This window comes from Pogoniulus pusillus, chromosome 22, assembly GCF_015220805.1.
Source record: "Pogoniulus pusillus isolate bPogPus1 chromosome 22, bPogPus1.pri, whole genome shotgun sequence".
Taxonomy (NCBI): Eukaryota; Metazoa; Chordata; class Aves; order Piciformes; family Lybiidae; genus Pogoniulus; species Pogoniulus pusillus.
The window spans coordinates 13,174,543-13,193,983 of record NC_087285.1 but is presented as its reverse complement, the minus strand read 5'-3'; the positions used below and the strand labels follow the sequence as shown (position 1 = coordinate 13,193,983).

The following is a 19,441-nucleotide window of genomic DNA, read 5'->3' as shown; positions in this document are numbered from 1 at the left end:
TGCCTCCCCACTGTGCTGGCTCCAGTGTGGCAAGGATGATGTCTGAGGGGGAAGCACAGCCCTGCCAGATTGTCAGCAGCTGTGGGAGTGTGGTTTGTGCCATGGTGTGATCAGACACAGGATGCTGATGGGAGCAAAGTGATGGTGATGAACTTCCAGGCATGATGGCTTCATTGGACAGAGAAGAGCCCCTGCCCAGGTATGGAACTGGAGAACTGACATCACTGTAATGCCAGCTCAAAGGCTGCCTGGCCAAGTGTTTTGCAGCTTCAGAAAGTGCCTAGGGGAAGACTAAATCTCTGCTGTCACCTGCAAGGGAGGAAGGACATCTGTGTTCCCAGGGCCACAGCCAGGTAAAACCCTCGCTACCTATCCCTATGCAGATTATACTCCATAAGCCCATATTTGCACCAGCTTCTCACGAGGTGGCCTCTCCCCAGCCACCCAGGACAGGGGATATTGCTGTGTGTTGGCTTCTCCACTGAAGACTTGCCTAGGCGTTAGCACTTCTGCCTTTTCACATCCCTGGCTCTTCTTGCAGTGTGTCTCCTCTTCTTAGCCATCCACAACTGCTCTGCTGTGCTGCAGCATCCCTTCAGCGCAGGGACAATGGTGAATAGTTTCGTGCTCTTGCTGTGGGGTCCCCAGCTCAGCCCCACAAGCTGCACTCATCCCTTCTGTGGGCAGGACAGGATGCAGGCAGAGAAAGTAGTGAGGCAGGCTGGCCTTCCTAGGACCAGCACTAGGTGGAAGCCAATGGGGTAGATGTGTGCAGGCCCCCATGCCCAGCCCCTGTCAGACCCTGCACCTCAGCTGGAATGACAGACTCACACTCCTAGCAATAGACACAGAAAGAAGGGCTGCATTAAAGAGTTCATCCCAGCCTGTGAGGAGATTTGGCTTTAGACACAGACACTGCCTGTGACCTGCGTGAGTCACTGAAAGATGCAAAGTCCTTTTAGCTGTGACATGTTTTGGACACTGGATTAGCCTGGAAAAACCCAAGTGCTGCCATCCCCTTCCTGTGGCCAGGCCGAGGAGGAGCTCCCAGCTGTGGGAGCTGGCTGCAGATCAGCCTCTCTCTTCTCAATAGCTTGTTTATAAGGATGGAAACACCTCACGAGTGAAAAATAACTTCGTGCCCAACATCCACCAGCTACCAATGGCCTAATCTGTGCAACCACTTCTTTGGTTACATTTTTGTTTCTGTTTGCTCTGAAGCCTTTTCCATGGCTGAGCAGCTGGGAAGGGCTGGCAGAGCAGAGGGGTGGCTGGGGGATAACACAGGCAGAGCCTGTGCGTTCGTGGGTGGGCTGTGGGAGCACCAAGGCATCGGCCAGGCTGCCATGGCTAGCACCGAGACAGCAAAGCACTGGAGCTTGTAACAAGGCCATATAAAGACAGAGAGAACTTTATTTACAGCAGGAGTGAGACAATGCATCCCCTGCCCTTCAGCCAGAGCTGCCACCCAGCACAAGCCACCAGACCCTGGGGGTTGCTCTGCTGGGGGCTGTGCTGCCACATGGTTGAGGATTGAAGACACAGGAATGGAGGGATGGACACTGGGATGGACAGGGGGAAAAGAGGGGGCTGCGGCTCCCATGATGGGAGCTAACACAGACCCAGGTGTGGCACTTGGAGGTCTAGCTCCTTTTGCAGATGATGGGCTCCCACCACCCCACTGCTGCAGCATCTCCCCCGGGTCGCTTTTCCTCGGCCGCCTCCCTCCCACCTCCGGCTGCCGGCGGAGGCGGCGAGCACCAGCTGCCAGCCCTGCTGCCTGGCCGGCCGCCAGCCCTCCGCCGCCACGGGCTTGCGCAGCGACCGCGTCGCCGCTCATCTGACCGCCGCTGCCCGCCCGCGGCCGCGCTCCCTGCGCGGGGTGGGAGCAGGGGGCGATACCCCGTGGCAGGGGCTCACACATACCAGGGGCTCACCCGCCACAGGAGCGCAGCCGTGCCAGGCTCTCGCCCGTCCTGCCCGCGCCAGCCGTGCCACCCGGCTACGGCGCGGCGGGTTCAGCGTTAGCTGCCCGCAGGCGGCAGGAGCGCGGCTGCAGCCGGGCGCAGCTGCCCGGCACCAGCCGCTGCCTCTCCGCAGGTAAGAGCTGGGGCTTCGAGAGGCGGAGGTGACGCCGGGGCAGCGCGGGGCGGAGGGGGTGGCAGTGCCGTGGGAGCGACGGGTCCTGAGCCGGCAGCACTACATCCCCCGGGGCGGGTCGCGGGTGCTGGCTGGGGTCGCTGCCTGTCCCCACGTTACGGGCAGGAATACTGGGAGCCACCGAGGCGACAGTGATACTGCAAATGCAGGCGGATGGAGAATGAAACCTGCTCCTGCTCTCCCTGCCTGGTCCAGCGCTGCCCAGAAATACTTCATTTCCCCCATGATTCCCCTGGTCTGCTGATGTTTCAGGCCATGGGGGTAAGCGGAGGAAAAAGGTCTCCTCAGCTTGGGGACAACCTCCTAAAGCAGTTACATGCTCTGGGGGATGCTGCTGAAGCAAGCAGTGACATTGCAGTGCCTGCATGCCCCTAACCTGCAGGGTCTCTCTCACGTCTCTCACTTTCCTCTTGCCTTCACTGCAGCCCTTCCTTTGAGTGAGGGTTTAGCTGTCAGCCACTGGCAGAGGACAGTAGGCCTGTCCCACAGTCCGTGATGGGCGTTCTTCTGTCTGGGTGCCTCTGAGACACCCAAGGGGCACAGGAGAGTGTTTCCTACTCCCTATGTCTGGTAGTGGCCAATGCCGTGCCACAGGCAGAGGCAGCAGCCAAATCCACAGGGATGACAGCTGGCAGGGTAGCATGTCCCTGTAAGGCATGTGGAAGTCCCATACCTTCTCACATGCATTTTTTTGCTGTGCCAAGCCCAGCTCTCCTCCACTGCAGCAGTGGACATGCACCCGGAGGCAAGATTCACACAGCTTGGTGCTTGTGATAGCATGACCTGCTTGTGCTGGACCTATCCCCAAGTGGAGACTTGGCCTGCCCTGTCAATCCCTCTCCCTGCTCCCTCTGCAGGTGCCGAGGCTGCAGCCTCTGAAATGGGGATGTGGCATGTGATGCCCTAGCTGACAGTCGTGTGGAGATTGGCACTAGTTGGGCAAGCAGCAGAGACAGAGCTGCCTTCCCTGTGCTGCTGCTTCTGCTGTCTTGCTTTTATCATACCAAGCTACCTCCTCTGCAGGCTCCACCAACAGGCCACCTGGCAGCATCCCTGCCCCTGGCCAGGGCCTGGACCCAGCTGAGCTGTCTGCTGAGCTGGCATGGGCTGTGCTGTCTTCCTCTCTCTCAAGGCCTCCTGCCTGGGACCAAGCACTATCCATGATGCCTTGGGAGCTGCTCCATCCTCCTCAGTATCAGTCAGAGCAGAGGGTGTTCCCCGAGAAGGAAATTGCATGAATCAGTTCTGAATTTTCTTGCTCTCCACAGACAGAGGGGAGAGGGGAGCAGACTGTGCTGGGCAGGGCACAGGCATTCCACAGTGGGGGCTGAATCTCTGACAGAGGTACCCAAGGCTTTGCCAGCTTCTCCCCCCCGTCCCTGTCACTTGTAAATCATCTCTCTCTGCCACAGAAGAGTCTTGTTCAAGCACTGCAAAAACATTCTTTGTACTCTGAATAGGACTCTTGAAGGCAAGGCAACATGCCAGGTGCCAGCAGTCAAGGCGGGGAGGGAACAGCTAGTCCTGGCAGCAAGGAGTGGGAGCAGAGGTGGCAAACCTCAGACTGCTTCTGGGAACCAGCACCTGTGCAGTCCCAGTGATGGGCGAGTGCTGCTGGGTCCCTGCCTGCAACTGGGGCTTCTCTTCTCTGTATGTGCTGCTGGAATTTGGGCATGTGTGTGTGCATCCCTGCCTGCCACCTGTGGGTGTCTGCACTTCATAGCCAGCCCACTCCTGGCTTGCAGGACTTTGTTGTTTATAATCTGACACTTCCTTGTAAATGCAGATGGCTTGAGTGTTTGTAGGGATATACTGGGAGTATCCCTAGCACATGGGAGGGAACATGGGCACTGAGCTAATTTGGTACCAGAACACTGGTCCTGGGGCTGCCCTTGCTACAGCCTGTCCCTAACTGTCTGCCACCCCCTGCAGAGTGTTCTGCTGAGATGGCAAGCACCCATGGGGCAGAGTCTGATGATGAGGACACAACTGAGACTGAGGAGGCAGTCTATGAGGAGGTGGTACCATGCGACAAAATGGAGCTGAACCAGCGGCTGTCTGTGGAGGAGCTCATCACCACTGAGGCCAGTTATGTCCACAACATTCAGTTCTGTGTGTTGGACATCCGGGCACACCTCCAGAAAAAGCAGGTGAGATGGGGTATGTGCCTCCAGCCCCTGGAGGGGGGCTGTAGGGTGAATCTGTCAAGACCTGCAAGATGCCCACATCACTGTAGGGAGGTCACCATGTACTCACCTTCCACCTTCCCCAGCTCCCCTTCTTCAGCTGAGGCCTTAGGTTGGACAAATGTTGGTTTTGGCCCAGGATAGCAATCTTGCAGCTTTAACCCTGCAGCTGTAACACAGGAAAACCTCATTGCCCCACTTAGGAGCACAGTCAGGTTTCAGCATCCCTAATGACTCCTGAAACAGAGCATTGTTCCGTCTCCTTGGGTGTCACATGGGACAAGAGTGGTCAGCAGGGTGTGAGTGCCTCTAGAACACATGGTTCACTTTTGGCTGATGTTTCTGACTTACCCTAAGGCATCTCTGTTCCCTTCAGCTGCCTGACCTTGACCTGGAGGGACTCTTCTCTAACATCGATGACATCCTTCACGTCTCCAGACGGTTTCTGAAGGATCTTGAGGCCATGGCCACCCAGGAGCATGAGCAGCTGCTCTGCATCAGTAAGTGGTGCAGCGTTGAGGGCTGGCCCACAATTACCCACACCTTTTCTGGTGCTGGCAGTGCCACTTCCTGGTGCTGTGCCTGAATGCAGCCCCCAGCCCACCTGCCCTGACACTTCCTGCACCTCCCTTAGCTCCAGGAAGCAGTGCTGCTTGCACAGCACCACCCACAAGCAGCCACTCCTGTCCACTTCACAGGGGCAAAACAGATACACCCAAACTTTAGAAAATGAGAGGGTAAACAGGACAGCAACATGTCCAGTGTAGCTGAGATGCACAGGGTGCAGAGAACTACCCTGGCGTGTTTGACTGGAACTACTCTGCTAGATTCATCCTTCTAGCAGGCTGCAGAGAGACCTCCACCTTTCTGAGGGCATATGGAAGGACCATCCTTTCCAGCCTCACTCTCCCTTCCCAGGCACTCTGTTCCAGGAGTTCAAGGATGAGATGGAGACTGTCTACAAGATCTACTGTGCCAGTTATGATCATGCCCTCCTGCTGGTGGAGAGCTACCACAAGGACCCCAGGCTGCAGGAAGAGATCTTGGAGACCCTGAAAGCAACAGTGTAGGTATCTGCTGCTGAGGCTACCACCTCCCTCTCCCTGTTTTTCATACTGATCTTTCCCTTCTCCTCCCTGGGCAAGCTACCTGCATGAGTACATGCTAGCAGGCTGAGCCTAGTATCATGGCCATCACCTTTGTGGCATTGCCTGGTGTAGTCTCCGACACGTCCTTGGCACCATTTACCACAAGGGCACTACAAGTTTGTGGTCTTTTATCAGAGACTCCAAAACAAGGGATAGGATGGCACTCACAGCTCCTGCCAGCTCAACAGCCTAGGAGGCTGTACCCATGGATGGCACATGTTCCCCGACTTCACCAAGGGGGCCTTAGAGGACCTCCTAAACATCTCATGAACTGCCAAGGTGTCACAAACATGGTTTGAGCCAGGGTAAGCAGGAGTGGCAGCACAGGAGACGCTGAGATTTGCTGTTACTGGAGGGCACAGGTGATGTGACTCCCGAATGAGGATGCTTTGTGTGCAGATAGAAGGGAAATCCTGCCTGCAGCCTGCCTGCACTTTGCTTTGCCCTCACTCTCCCTCCCCATTGCCACTGGAGCAAGCACCCATCCCGTGCCTCCCAGCTAAACAAGGGCAGCACTGTTCAGGCGGGCAGGGCATTTGCCCGGGGCTGGCACTGCCTTCGGGGCTGGCAGGGATACTGTCTCCATGCCAGTGATCCCAGGGCGAGTGGCCCTGCAGGTGGCAGGAGACAGAGGTTCACAGCCAGGAACCCTTCATGGCTGCTGAGCACAACTCCTGTGCGGGTCCAAGGCAGCAAAGCTCTCCTGTAACGGGAGAGGGGCTGCTGTCTTCCTAAAATGCTTGCAGAGAAGCTGGGAGGAGTGGCGGGGCAGGCAAGCAGTCCTCCATGCCAGTCTTGAGCAATTCCCCTCTCCATTAGGCCTCACACAGGTGCATCGGACCTCAGCTTCTTCCTGGTGATGCCAGTGCAGAGGGTGACCAAATACCCACTGCTGCTGGGGAAGATCCTGGAGAATACCCCTACCAGTGCCAGTACCTACCCAGCCCTGCAGGCAGCTGTCCGAGCTATGGTCCAAGTTAATGCCAACATCAATGAGTACAAACGGCGCAGAGAAGTAGGTGAGTGGGCAGAGGGCAAAGCACAGGTGAGGAGCACGGTGAAGGCATGGGTTCTGAAACCCCCATCCCAGCCCCAGCAGTCTGCTCTTGGAATTGCTTTAATTCCCACTTAAATCAGTCCAGAGCTTTCTTACCCTCCACCTATCCTGCTTGGTGGAGCTGCTGACTCCTGCAGGCAGCTCCTGGCATGGTGCAGGCAGTTCTGGGCACTTCTCTGGTCCAAATGCCACTCTGGGCAAGACTGGAGGCTGCAGGAGCAGCATGGCATGGGGGCCACTAAGCACAAAACCAGTTTGTTTGCATTCCTGGAGCTGAGGAACAGAGAGGAAAAGTCCTGACCTTGGGGTGGAAGAAATCAAGGCCCTCTTAAGCAGCAGCTCCCTCTTCGTTTTGGGTTTTCAGAGCGCTTTTCCCGCAGGCTGCCCTTCTCTGATGTGTGTTGTGCTTATCCTGCCCATCACCACTTGTCAGCCCTGCGACCTTCGCTGCTGCTCGCCTCTGTTGCCCGCTCAGGCTGCTGAGGATGTTGCCCTCAAGTTTACTCTCCTTATCTTTTTCCCTCTCACCCTGCTACCCGAGGCAGCCACCAAATACAACAAGGCGGAGCAGCTGACGCTGCGGGAGCGCCTGGCGCGCCTCAACACGCACTCCATCGCCAAGAAGACCACACGGCTCAGCCGGCTCCTCATGCAGGAGGCTGGCATCGTGGCCAAGGTGAGCAGCCCGCGCCCCACCTCCTGCAGACCTGACTCGGCTCGGGTCGTTTCTGGAGCTTTCTGCAGTCTTCCCAGAGCTTTGGCAGCAGCAGGAGAGCGGAGCCGAGGTGGTGCGGTCAATGCTGACACCCAGTGGCTCAGGCTGTCACAGGAGCCATAGCTACAGTCCTGAGAAGCTTAAGCTTGGCGCCGGTGCGGCTCGGCAGAGCAGGAGGGATGCAGGTGCACACCTGGCTTCCTGCCTCGGAGCACTGTAGGGGAGTGCTTTGGCCCCCCAAAAGACCCACAGGGTTCTCAGGCACTCTAGGGAAAGGAGAGATCCTCGTGTTCCCCAGCATCACAACCACACCAAAAGCCCTTTCTCCTTGCATGCTAAGCACCCTAGATCTTGGCCCTTCTCAAATTCTCACAGCCTCTCAGGGTCTCACCTGCCTGTTCCCAGCACTGTGAGCTTTAAGCCGGTACCCAACTACTACGCAGTGAGAGGCAGTGGCCCTGCCTGAGGCATTGCCTGGCCGCCCATGCTGGGGATAAGATGCCTCTTGCCTTACAGACAGAGGACAGAGAGTACGATGACCTGGAGGAGAAGTTCCAATGTGTGGCTTCCAGCGTGGCTGTGCTGAAGGAGAACGTGGCATCCTACCTGGGCCACTTAGAGGTAAAAACCTGATAACATGTAGGGGGGTTGGCCCAGATCTCAGGGACCCTTCCTTGGGTTGCAGAATACTTTCAAGCCCTACTGAAGCCATTGTTGGTTAGGGATGTTCAATGACTTGCCTAAAGACATGCTGGGGGATCACTCAGATCAAGCAGAGCTTAAAACAAAGTCAAGGCTTCGTTGACACTGTCTGAGCTGGGTGCCATTTGAGACTAATTGGTCCTTAAACTGATCATCATTTCATGGCATTAAGTAGCTGAGAAGGCTAAGTGCTGTTCAGCCTGGGAATTCTGGCAAAACTAGTACAAGGCAGAAGTGTTTCCAAATCAAGGGAACAGCAAGATTCCCTTCTGAAATGACCTGGTTAAGGAGCTGCTGTGATTTTTCTCATGGAAATCCCTTGGTGCCTTTGAGGGAAGTGAAAGTATGAGCAATGAACCTGAAATCCCCAAGCACTGTTACCAGGACAGTCTCAGGAAATGGCAGAGGGTTCAGAAAGCAGCAATTCAAGGGCTGAAAAGACCTTGTCATTAAAGTACTGACATATCGGGGTGGGAAGGAGGACAAAGGGACAGAGAGGCTCCTTGTAGCTTAAAGAATGGATAAAATGGGATTAGAATAAAATGCATGAGGATGGCAATATGCATGCCAGTGAGATGTGGCATCAGCTAGCAGAATAGCTGACCATTCCTAGGAACATTAAGTGCTCCTCAGGATCTGCCTGGCACTGGCCCTGAGTGAGCTGCATCTCTGTAAGCCAGCTTCCTGCCTTCAGCCAGAACACCAATTGTCTGCGAGTAGTCTGAGCAGCCTAGATAATGACTTGTGGTTAGGAGTCATGCTGGAGCTTGGATGCATCTTCAGAGGAGCTGCTAGAGGTGGGGCTGCATGCATGTCCTCTCTCTCTCTCCTTTTGAAAGCTTCTCAAAGACATCCTGAGGAGCCAATGAAGATATGTTCTCATAGAGCAGACACAGTTTGATCTCTGTTTGCTCTGACTGGCAGTTCCCTCTTCTGTATCTGTCTGTACCAGTGCCCTCACCACAATGAGTAGGAAATCTTGACGATCATCACAGACACTTCTGCTTGTCTAGGAGCCCCTGCAGGCTTGGGAAAAAGCACACGTCTCAGAGCTGTCCCCAGCTCCTCAAAGGATAAATCCCTTTTCTCTTTTAGATGTCAGTCTCCAGTCCCTCCTGTGGCAAGGAGGGCAGCAAAAGAAGAGTCTCCTAAACATGACCACGTGTTAAAAGACAAGATTCAGGACAGAGATCAGGGCATTCTCAGAGACCCATGGCAGCCACAGCTGATGACAATCAAACCACCCCTGCTGCTCCAGGGCTGACTGCAGGAGCAGTGCTTCAAGAGGCACTGAAGCTGAGCCCAGTCTTCTCTTGGCACCAGCACCAGGCTGGAGCTCTGGGAACTCAGTGCTCTCTTCTTTGGTTCTAGAGATGGTGATTCAAAATCTGTTTCCAGGCAGGAAGGAAGTTGCTGCCCATGGTGTTAACATTAGACCAAAGCCTCTCAAAGCAGAGGAACATCTACCCAAGCCATCCCTAACTGGTTTCCTTTCCCACCAATCTCTCCATGCAGAGCTGGTGGGAAGATTTTGTACACAAATGCAAGAAACTCCATGGAGCTACTGGAGCCTCAAAGACAAGCATGAAAGCATCAGGCAACATCAAGATGGGGCAGACTGCCTGGGGCCACAGGGTGGCCTTGCCACCTTGCAAGCTGGGCCACGACCCCTGTTCAGATGGAGAGGTTCATTAACACCTGAGTGAGCTCCCTGGTGTACAGACAAGAGTAGCCCAGAGTATCAGTCCCACTAGGCTGCTGCACAAAGCACCCAAGCTGGGGCACTGGCATGTTTTGGGAGCGCAGACATGGGTTACAGATGGGTTAGCTGATGTTGGGCAGGTCATGCAGGTCATGTCTGATGGCTTTCTCCCTTTCAGGCCTTCCTGTTGCCCACTCCACACAAGCGTGATCTGCAGCTTGATGAGGGACCTGCCCAACAGTACCAGCGTTTTGCAGAGTATCTCCATTGCACTGCTTTCCCAGAGTTTGTGAGTGCCCCTTCCCTGTATATCTCCTTCAGGGTCACAGCAGCCAGGCATTGCTCTCAAACTTTCTGCCAGGGTACAGCGAAGTCTGGTTCCAACACATAGCAGCTAACAGCTGAGAGCGACCCAAGAGCAGGCAGCATCTTCACCAACAAGCACAGTTCCCTGGGGCCTGAACACAAAAGAGACAGGTAACAGGGTCTATTAGCAGTCCAAGACATATGAAATGAAGAACCATCTCCGTGGTCCATCCAGGAAACACAAGGAGACATGGCTAGAACACACCTCCAAAGTCTATCCAGCGCTGGAGACAAGCTGCAATTTCCATCTGAAGGATCGATCCAGGAAATGAGCTGCCTGCAGCAGAGGTCCAAGTTTCACTCAGGAGGTAGAGGCAGAAACCATTTCACACACAGCAATGTTCAAGTAGCAGCTGAAGACCCTTAAATGGGCTGTGAGTAGGGGTGTGAATGGAGACTTAGTGAAGCTGCTCTACTAAAGACTTTGTGCCTTCAGGGCCCTGGCGTGTTCACAGCCAGCCATGAAGATGGGTGGGAAACCAGGCTTACTGTTTATTTGACTCACTCAAGGTGTTTGCCAGCAAACCTCAATCTAACTTATCCACACCTTGTGGGCATCCATACTTGCCTCTGGGAGTCCAAGAGCACACCATCTGTCTCCTTCCAACACCCCTGCCTACTTCTCTAGGACTCCCTCTTGGGGTGGTGAATGCAGCCTAAGCAGTGGAGAGTATGGCTGGGCAGTCTGAACCCTACACCTGGATGCCAGTGTCCTCAGGGAGTGTCAGCATGGGGAGGGAGGGTATGCAGAATAACCACACAGACCTTGGGCTGAGTGACTCTGTCAAATTAGGATGCTATGACCTGCATGGGGTAGTCACTGCAGAACCTTCTTTGGCCCATGGGACCTTGATTTGCATGGAATAACAGCATTCACGACTGTTCTCTGCCAAGGGTTTGCTTTGGTCAGCATCTTAGATGTCTTCAGGGAAAGCTATCTCAGATGGTCCTCACTCCACACAAGCCTTTCAACAGGTCCATGAGTCTGTTCTTCTGTGCAGACAGTTGGGCTGTCTGAGGGGCTCACGTCAAGCTTTGTGTTCTCACCCCGCAGAAGCGGCGGCTGGACAGCCTGGTTTACCAGCCCCTCTGCAGCCTCTCAGACATGCTGGTGGGGCCACAACAGCTGGTCAAGAAGCGCCTGGACAAGCTGCTGGACTATGAGGAGATTCAGGAGCGGAAGAGTGAGATGGGCAGTGTGACATATGACGAGGAAGCAGCCATGAACACCTATCTTGCCATCAATTCCCTGCTCGTGGCTGAGCTTCCACGATTCAACCAGGTGGCTCTAGAGCTCCTGGAGCAGATTCTGTGCTCCTTCAGCACCCTGCAACTGGATTTGGCTGCCAAGGTCCTGCACCAGGCAGAAAAGGAGCTGGAGCAGGTGAGAGTGTCCCTTCGGTCGATGTGCTCAAACTGGTGTACGTGCTGAGCCAGAGCTACCTTCTTCAGGTTTGGATGTCTGGGCACTAAAGGTGTGCTGTAGGCCAAGCCTGCCCTTGCAGACACAGCTCCCTGCCTAGCATTTGTTAAATGATCTCTCCTTCCCTTGGCCTAGGGAAAGCCAGACTGTCTCTTCTTCACTCCTATCAACTGTTCTGCTTTGAGGACAGCACTGGTAATTTATTGATGTGCTGCATGAGACATTGAGTGTTAACTCTGAGCTCCCGAGAGCCCTGGTGCTGGGAGGTCAAGGAGGAGAAACATAGCTCCTGGTCTCAGGAACAAGCATCCCTTGAACCTCCATCCCCTGGAAATACGTCTCAGGACTCCTCACTGCACAGCACTCCTTGTAAATGTGGTGGGTCTGGCCAGAGCCCTGACCTGTGACCAAGATGTGAACATGCAGTAGCTATCCTCTCAGGCACTTGCTCGTACATACTTAGTCACGAGGGTGGATTCACAGCCTGGGATGCTTACACTGCAGGCATCTACCCTCCAGAGCTACATTTACCTGTCTCCGTTTTTAGTCAGATGGGCCAAACTCTGTGCTTGGGACAAGACAGCATGTCCCAGGGACTGCTGCAGCAGGCTGAGTACAGCCCAAGAGCCCTGTTTGTGACTGCCATGCCTAGGGCAGGTGGCTCAAAGCCAGAGAGCAGCTTTAACAATAAAGTCTGTTATCTCACTTTCTCACCCCCCCTTTTCCTGATCCTTTTCTTTTGATCCTACCCACAGTGTTTTGCCTCCTCAAGGCCCTTTCTGATCTGTCTTCACAGATGCCCCATGGCCACATGCCTCTGCCCAATTTCAGGAAGATGGTGGAAGACTCATTGGAGCAGTCTGGTACTCAGCTCCGCACCTTCTGCCAGACATTTGAGACAGTCACACCGAGCCCTGTGACACAGGTAGGAGCTGGGAAGGGACTTTCTCAGTCTAGCTGGAGGAAGGGCTAGGACTGTGACTTCCCAGTGCAGAACAATTCTTTGAGGGGGAGGTTGACTCAGAAAGTGGTGCAGGGGTTGACACAGTCACAAGATTTTCCCTAAGACCCTGACAGTGCTTGGCTGGAAATAATCAGGGATCAAATAGTTTTATCTCTTCTGTTTCTGGACACTTGTCTCCATACCATGAGGTAGAACAGACAGTGTGAATGAGTTTCTCCTCTAACCCCTCACTGAGATGTGGCTATAAAGGAGAGCACATGTACTTGGAGAGTGTTAGTATCCCACTTGTCTCATCTCTCTTGTGTTTCTTGCTCACTGCTAGCCTCTGAACCCTGCTGAAGAGCAGAAAGTCCTTTCCCTCGTGAGCAAGCATGGCCCAGACAAACTTTACCAAGTGACAAGCAACATCAGTGGCAGCAAAGACTTGGACCTGACCTTGCACAAGGGACAAATTGTAGCTCTGCTGCAAAGTGTGGACACTAAGGGGAACACGAACAGATGGCTGGTGGATGCTGGAGGTATTGTGAGCACTATGGGAAGCCTCTACCGGCCTCAGCACCAGGGTCAGAAAACAAATCCAAACCCCTTCCTCCTCTTGAATGGAACAGCAGGCCTTTGCCTCCTGGATCCTCACTCTCAGGGTTTACTCAGCCCAAACCCACCTCTGCCTTGCCAGCTGCACCTGTAGCCATTTGCTGTAGAGTTCAGGTTTCTCCGCAAGGGGGAGCTCATGGGCATGTGGCTCATCACGGCTGGAAAAAGAGAACCCCACGCACACTGGAGTGTCTTGAAACCCCTCTTGGTGGGAGGTGTTGCTGAATGTTCCCTAGTGATGGATCAGTTTGAACGGGGCTGCTCTGCCATTCCAGGGAACAGCCAAGTTGTCATTCCTCTCCCCTCCACTTGCCATTCCTCTCTCCTTTACGTGCCATGCAACAGGACCTCATGTGTGTGCATGTCCTCCAGGTCCCCGAGGGTTTGTACCTGCTGGAAAACTCCAGCCCTATTGCCCAGTACAAGGCCAGCAGCCTGGGGTGCAGGCACAAGACCCGGAAAGCAGCACAGAGAGAAGGCGACATTCATGTGCATTACCTGAAGCTCCCAGGCCCCAGGTGGCCTCCTTCACCCCAGCTTTCCAGGTGAGAGTGGGGACACCTCTCTGAACCATTCTTAGCAATCCCACCAACTCCATGCCAGCTGCTGCACATGCACTGTGTGGGTGGGAAGGTGGGCCCGCTTTTCCAGCACGCAGGTGGGCAGCCATGTGCAGCCATGTGCCTAGCAGGAGAGTGTCACAACACCTGGTGTCTGCCTTGCTGGGACCTAGGGTGGACAGAGCAAGAGAACTGTCCCTCCATTGATGGCAGTACTATGCTGGCCCCTTGGAAGTTACTTCCATGTCGGCTCTAAGTCCTGCCCTGCCATCTATGTCCTTTCCCCCTTGAGTCTCGTCTCCAGCATGGTATTCCACACTCCTTCTCCTGCCTTTTCAGGTTGTTGCTGGCTTCTCCTTCAAAGCCAGGAGTCCGCAGGAAGTGAGCCTCCAGGAAGGGCAGCCTGTGGTGGTGCTGGAACCACACGACAAGAAAGGGAGCAAGGAGTGGAGCCTGGTGGAGGTGAATGGCCAGAGGGGCTATGTGCCCTCCAGCTACCTGGTGACCGTCCCCATGCAGCAGCCCATGGGCTGGAGCTTGCCTGTGTGAGCACAGCCAGCCTGCACCCAGGGGCACAGGCCTCATCAGATGAGAGCTCTCTGCTTGGCACCTGACAACTGATCACAGGAGATGCTGGAGCAGGGTGGTTGTGGTGGCCCCAGGCTTAGAAAGTGGTGGAAGCATCTGGCAGAATACAGGGGGCATCTGGCAGGGGATGTAGATGCAAGGGACAGCGGTCAGGAGGATGTTTTGATGAATAGGTGTTGGGATGCTATGTCCCACAAAGGAGAGGAGCTTGAGGGAGTAAGGGCAGGTGGCTGCAGTTTTCCAGGGACTTTCTGAAACCCATATCAGTGACAAAAATGCCCCTAGGGATGATAAGACAGCGTTGTTCCCAGTTGCATCAGGATGGAGCTGCAAAGGGTGCAGTGCTGCAGAGGGGCTCTTCAACCGAGCACAGAGCATCTGGGGCTGTTGGCACAGTGCTGGTATGAACACAGTGTGAGATGGAACTGCTCTGATGACATGAGTCCCCACTCCTCACCAGGGTGTCACACCAGCCTGGGTCCATACCCTGGTGTGCCATTGTGGTCCCTTTGGCAGTGCAGCCTTCAAGTGTTGCTAAAGGTCTCAACAGTGCCAGCGATGGGAAGCGAGTTCCAGGGTCGGGGATCCTCCCCAGCCCTCCTGGCCACTGAGCACCGCTCCTAGCATCGATCTGCAGGGCATTGGGGTTGATGCCACTGGCGCCGTTCCCGGGGCACTTGGAGCTGTGGTGACGAGACCCGCTGTGTACGCCGCCCACGCTGTTCCGTGTGACCCTATGCCGACAATACAATATATTACGCTGTCTCTGTGCCACTCCCGTGCCGACGATGCCCCCCGACTCGGGGCCGTGCCGCGGCGCTGTGCCAGCCCAGCGCGGTGGCAGCGCGGCCGCGAGGTGGCGGAGCCGCCCGCCCGCCGCCCGGGCGCCTTGTGGGGCGCTGGGAGCGCCGGTTCGCGGCGCTGGCAGGCTGCGGAGGTGGAGGCTCGGTGTCCTTGGGCGGCGTGCGGACAGCCCGAGGCGGCGGGGCGGGCGGGAGCCGGGGCAGCGGCGGCATCACAGTGTGGTTTGAGATGGAAAAGACCTTTGAGATCAAGGCGAGCTGTGCACCGCTTCCCTCCCGGCCGGCGCCGCTTGGGGCCGGGAACCACCAGCACAGCTCCCGGGACTCTATCCTGCCCCCACTGCCGACCCACACAGACGTCCGGCGGTTTGACACACATCTGCTCCCCATACACAGACTCCATGCAACACGTTTTGGGGAGAATCAACCCGACTCGGTCGGTCCTTGACCTAAGATTTCATCTGGGGAGGGGGACAGGGCTCTCTGCCTCCCCTGATGAAGGCATCACATCTCTGTGCCGCCGTTCCCCACCCCACCCCCCCACCCCCCCCCCGGCTTGCTCCTGTGCTGTGCTGTTACGTGATGCTGATGGGGCTCCGAGGAGGAACTGTTCCCACGGCAGAGCTGACAGGGTATCAGGGGGGAATTCAGCAGCTCCTGGCTGCAGCCCTCAGGGGGGCTCCATGTTCCCTCTACCGGAGAGCTCCATCTGTGGTGCCTTGCTGCCCACCGCTCGCTCACCGCAGGCAGTGAAGCGTGGAGGCACCCGCCGGTGCAGCAGCCTGGCGTCGTCCTGGCTGCCCTGGGCACCTGCTGCTTCCCGCATCAAAGGTGCAGTGGCCTGGCAGGCGAGCACTGGCATGCCGACTCCTGTGCCGTGCCCAGCAGCAAGGCGGCACGCTCGGCCACCCACGGGCTGCCTGCGGAATGGTGGCTGGGTGCGGGTTCCTGGGGTGCTGCCCCGCGGCTGCAGCTATGGGGGGGCAGGGGAGTAGAGATGTCCTCATACAAGCTTGCACCGTGTGAAAAGGGACGAGGTGAGTGCCAGGCAGGTGGGAACAGGCTTCAGATGTGGCTCTGCTTTCTCTGTGAACCCCACATATAGCTCCAGGTAGGCAGAGCTGCTTGTTGGGCTCACCCTCTTTTGTACATTCAGGGGCTTGAGGATTTATCTGTGGGGAAGCTGAAGGCTTGCTACCTCCACCCAAATGCCAACGAAATCCCTAAGAAAATGCTCACCCACATGAATTCTTGGAGGGGACTGCAGCACTGGAGCTGGGGAAATTGTGTGGGGATGGTCCCAGCCTGGGGAAAGGCTGATGGGCTCCTGCAGCAGCAGGGCTCACACCTCCAGCTTGTTGCTGATGGCTCCTCCGTACTTTTCCGTTCCTAATCAAATCACATCAGGTCAGATTTCCCTCCCGAGCCACCTTCCTGCCAGCTCAGCGGGGCACAGATGCAATCAGCCCCACACCAACACAGGCAACTGCAGGAGTTAGCAACTCAGGCAGGTCCTGCCTCCACAGTCTGCAGGTGCCCAGGACCCTTCAGAGGGTGAAAGGTGACAGCAGGACATGGAGTTACAAAAAACTGCAGTTGCCTGTGCCCTGATTTGCCTACTAGAAGGAGACCTGTGGTGGGCAGGACTTGACAGGCAGCTTATAAAACTGGTTGGGCTTTCCCTGTCCCGCTCACCAGGACTCTGGATTTCATGTGCTCTGAAGCAATAGCTCCCCTTTCTCTCCTTCCACCCACCACCAGTGGTGCCTGTGGGTCAGGGCTGGATAGAAGGAGCTCTTTCACCTGCCAGCAATCAGCATGGGGGGTGCAGGCTGTTGTGAGGTGTCCTAGGCCCCTTGCTCCCTCTCCTGGTCCCCACTCTATGTCCATCTCTCATCAAATGTCCATCTACCAGCTCTGGCCAGGGCTGAGACATGAAGCACAAGGAGGAAACAGTCATGCACAATCCACAGACATAGCTGGCAGGAGGTGACAGCACACCAAGAACATGCACTAGCTGCCTGCCCTCTGCCAGACAATGCCATTGTGCTCCAAACTGGGTGCAGATAAGGCACCAAGATGCTCCTTTGTATGGTTCTGAGCCAGCCAGCACCAGCACCCAGTCTGGTGGCAGTGACACCAGTGCTCTGCCTACCTGAGGTCCTGACAGCAGCCAGAGCACATGGACACCACCACTAGGAAGAAGGGGATTAGTGCAGCTCCTTTGGTTTTTGGTTCCAAAGTGGTGAGCTGGGCTCTGCAGTACACACCAGTCTTGCTGTCAACCTTGATGGTCACGGAACCTTCCCCAGGACATGGCCTAGTATTTGGCTGCAGGACACATGGCACTGACATCCTTCACGTCTCCCACGATTTCACCTGCTGCTGCCTCGAGCCTGGAAGTCCCCCCTCGGAGTCACCGGAGAGTATGGGGCTCTTCCAGCCTAAACACGAGGGGGATTAAAGGGCACAAATGCGCCTTTAAATAGCCCAGCAAGGACAGCTCTCCTAGGAGGAATGCTTTGGCTGGCCTGGTGGAACATGCTTGTGGCTCAGGGCACAGGGGGGACAGCCAGGCAGGGACGGCTCCTCGCCAGGAGGTCAGGTCAAGGTTAGGCATCACCCTGGCCAGGTGCCACTGTGCTGTGGCTCACCACCACGGGAGCAAGGCTGTGCAGGGTGGAGGGAAACATGTGCTAAGTCAGGGTCTTGCTATGCCCAAGGCTGATCTGCAAATGGTGCCAGGCAGGCACTGCTGACCACAACCTGCCCACCAACCTGCAAGAGGTTAGGCACTGGCACAGCCTGATTGCTGGAAGAGCCTTCTGGGCAGCTCAGGCTGTCCAAAATCTGCTGTACACTCCTGTCCAGGCTGATTCATATTCTGGACTTGCAGGCATTTGGATAGTGTCCACCCGTGGGATGTGACAGTATACAGCCATGTCCCTGAGGTGCACGGTGTCAGCCTGGCCACATGCTGGAGAGCAGGATGGTGGCAGCTCAGACTCTGCTCTCCCCTGCTTTGTGGGGAGTGCTGCAAACAGAGTGGGAAGCCACAGAGCACATCTCCAAATGGAGGCACCTGGCTTGCAGGGCAGATAGCTGTGTATCCATGTGCCCACTGGCTCAGCTGAGATAGCAGGGATGTGTGAAAGGAAAACAGATGCTGGGGAAGCCCCAAACTCTGACCTGTCTCCTCACCATGGGGTGGGGGATTAGGGGTGCAGCAGAGCCTCAGTGAGCAGGGCAGGAAGGAAGTAGAGGACACTCAGCAGGAGCAGGGTAGCTGCCCTGGGCTGAAGGGCACAGCCAGCCTGCAGAGCTATGCATGCAGGCATGCTGCTCCAGTTCTCCACCACTGCCAGGCTGATTTGGCTCCCAGCAGAGCCAGCCTGTAGCTGCACTGTTCCTGGACAGATGCCTGTGTGTGGAACTAGAGTGGTCCAGAGAAGGAGCCCACAGTCCTGGTCCCCAACATTGGCCCTGTTCACTGTGTCAGCAGTCATGATCAGCACAGCGTTTTGTGGCCTGAAGGAGGACTGAGCCCCACTGAGAGCAGCCCTGGGGCTGGGAGACAGGAGTGGAGGTGTGAGCAGCAGTGCTTGCTCCAGGCTTGTGCAGCCAGCACCTGAATTGTCTAATAAAGTGTGAAATTGCTTTCATGCTCTGCTACCTTTGCTGAGATGGACCATCATTACAGCTCCCCCTTTCCAGCCAGCAGCCAGCTGCTGCCTATATCCCTGCTGCCATGCGCTGCCAGATGAGCCCCTGGCTGGACTGCCCCTGGCAGGATCACTGTGCTGGGGGCTGCTGGGTGGTACAGAGAATCCTGAGGGTAAGCACTTCTCAGCTCTTCCATTGCATCTACCCCATGTAAAATCACAATCTGCTGATCTTGGATAGGGGTAAATCTCTGCCATGGGGCTGGGGGCTCAGGCCCTCTTTTTTCCCCTCATCAGACAGCCTGGGGATCAGCTCAGGTGCAGCCTGTACTGTGGGGTATGCTGCTGCCAAAGGCCTGCCCTTTTCCAGGAAGAGCTGATGGAGATTGTGCCCATCAGATAAGACAGGCAAGCAGATAGAGCTCCTTCCCGCTGTGCTACCAGTGCCAGGAGCAACCTCAGATCCTCACTCAGGCAGTGGAGGGCTCCCACTTTGGCAGGGACAGAGAGGCAGCCTGACCTTCCTTTGCCAGTGGGTGACTAATTGCTCCTGAACTACCTGGGTATGCACAGGAACCATTCTCCAGCCTTAATAACAATAATCAATCATCCTGCTCTGGGCAGGGGTTGTGGAAGGCTTTCCAGACCAAGGGAGACAGCAGGGCTGGTGAGGGGACTGTGAAGCAGGGGGTGTGCCTTCGACAGGACATGAAGGTCTGTGCTCTGGCGGCGACTTTCCTTCTGTACTGCCTGATGCGAGGGCAATCCATGCCCAGGTACACCCTGAAAGGGAAGTGCCAGTTTGTCAATG

At 56.0% G+C, this 19,441-nt stretch overlaps 1 protein-coding gene across 2 annotated transcripts; it reads left to right on the top strand.

Annotated features, from left to right (window-relative positions):
* The first annotated feature begins 1,825 nt into the window (after nt 1-1,825).
* On the top strand, nt 1,826-14,461 carry ARHGEF37 (Rho guanine nucleotide exchange factor 37). 2 transcript variants are annotated; one of them, XM_064161801.1, is made up of 13 exons: nt 1,826-2,100; nt 4,093-4,310; nt 4,723-4,846; nt 5,265-5,412; nt 6,314-6,513; nt 7,097-7,227; nt 7,783-7,887; nt 9,849-9,959; nt 11,091-11,420; nt 12,256-12,384; nt 12,746-12,941; nt 13,390-13,562; nt 13,917-14,461. In XM_064161801.1, exons 2-13 carry the CDS (start codon nt 4,107-4,109, stop codon nt 14,124-14,126), a joined length of 2,061 nt encoding a protein of 686 aa, XP_064017871.1. In that variant the 5' UTR covers nt 1,826-2,100; nt 4,093-4,106; the 3' UTR covers nt 14,127-14,461. The 2 variants fall into 2 exon arrangements, with proteins under 2 accessions (XP_064017871.1, XP_064017872.1); XM_064161802.1 differs by lacking the exon at nt 9,849-9,959.
* Nucleotides 14,462-19,441: the final 4,980 nt, after the last annotated feature.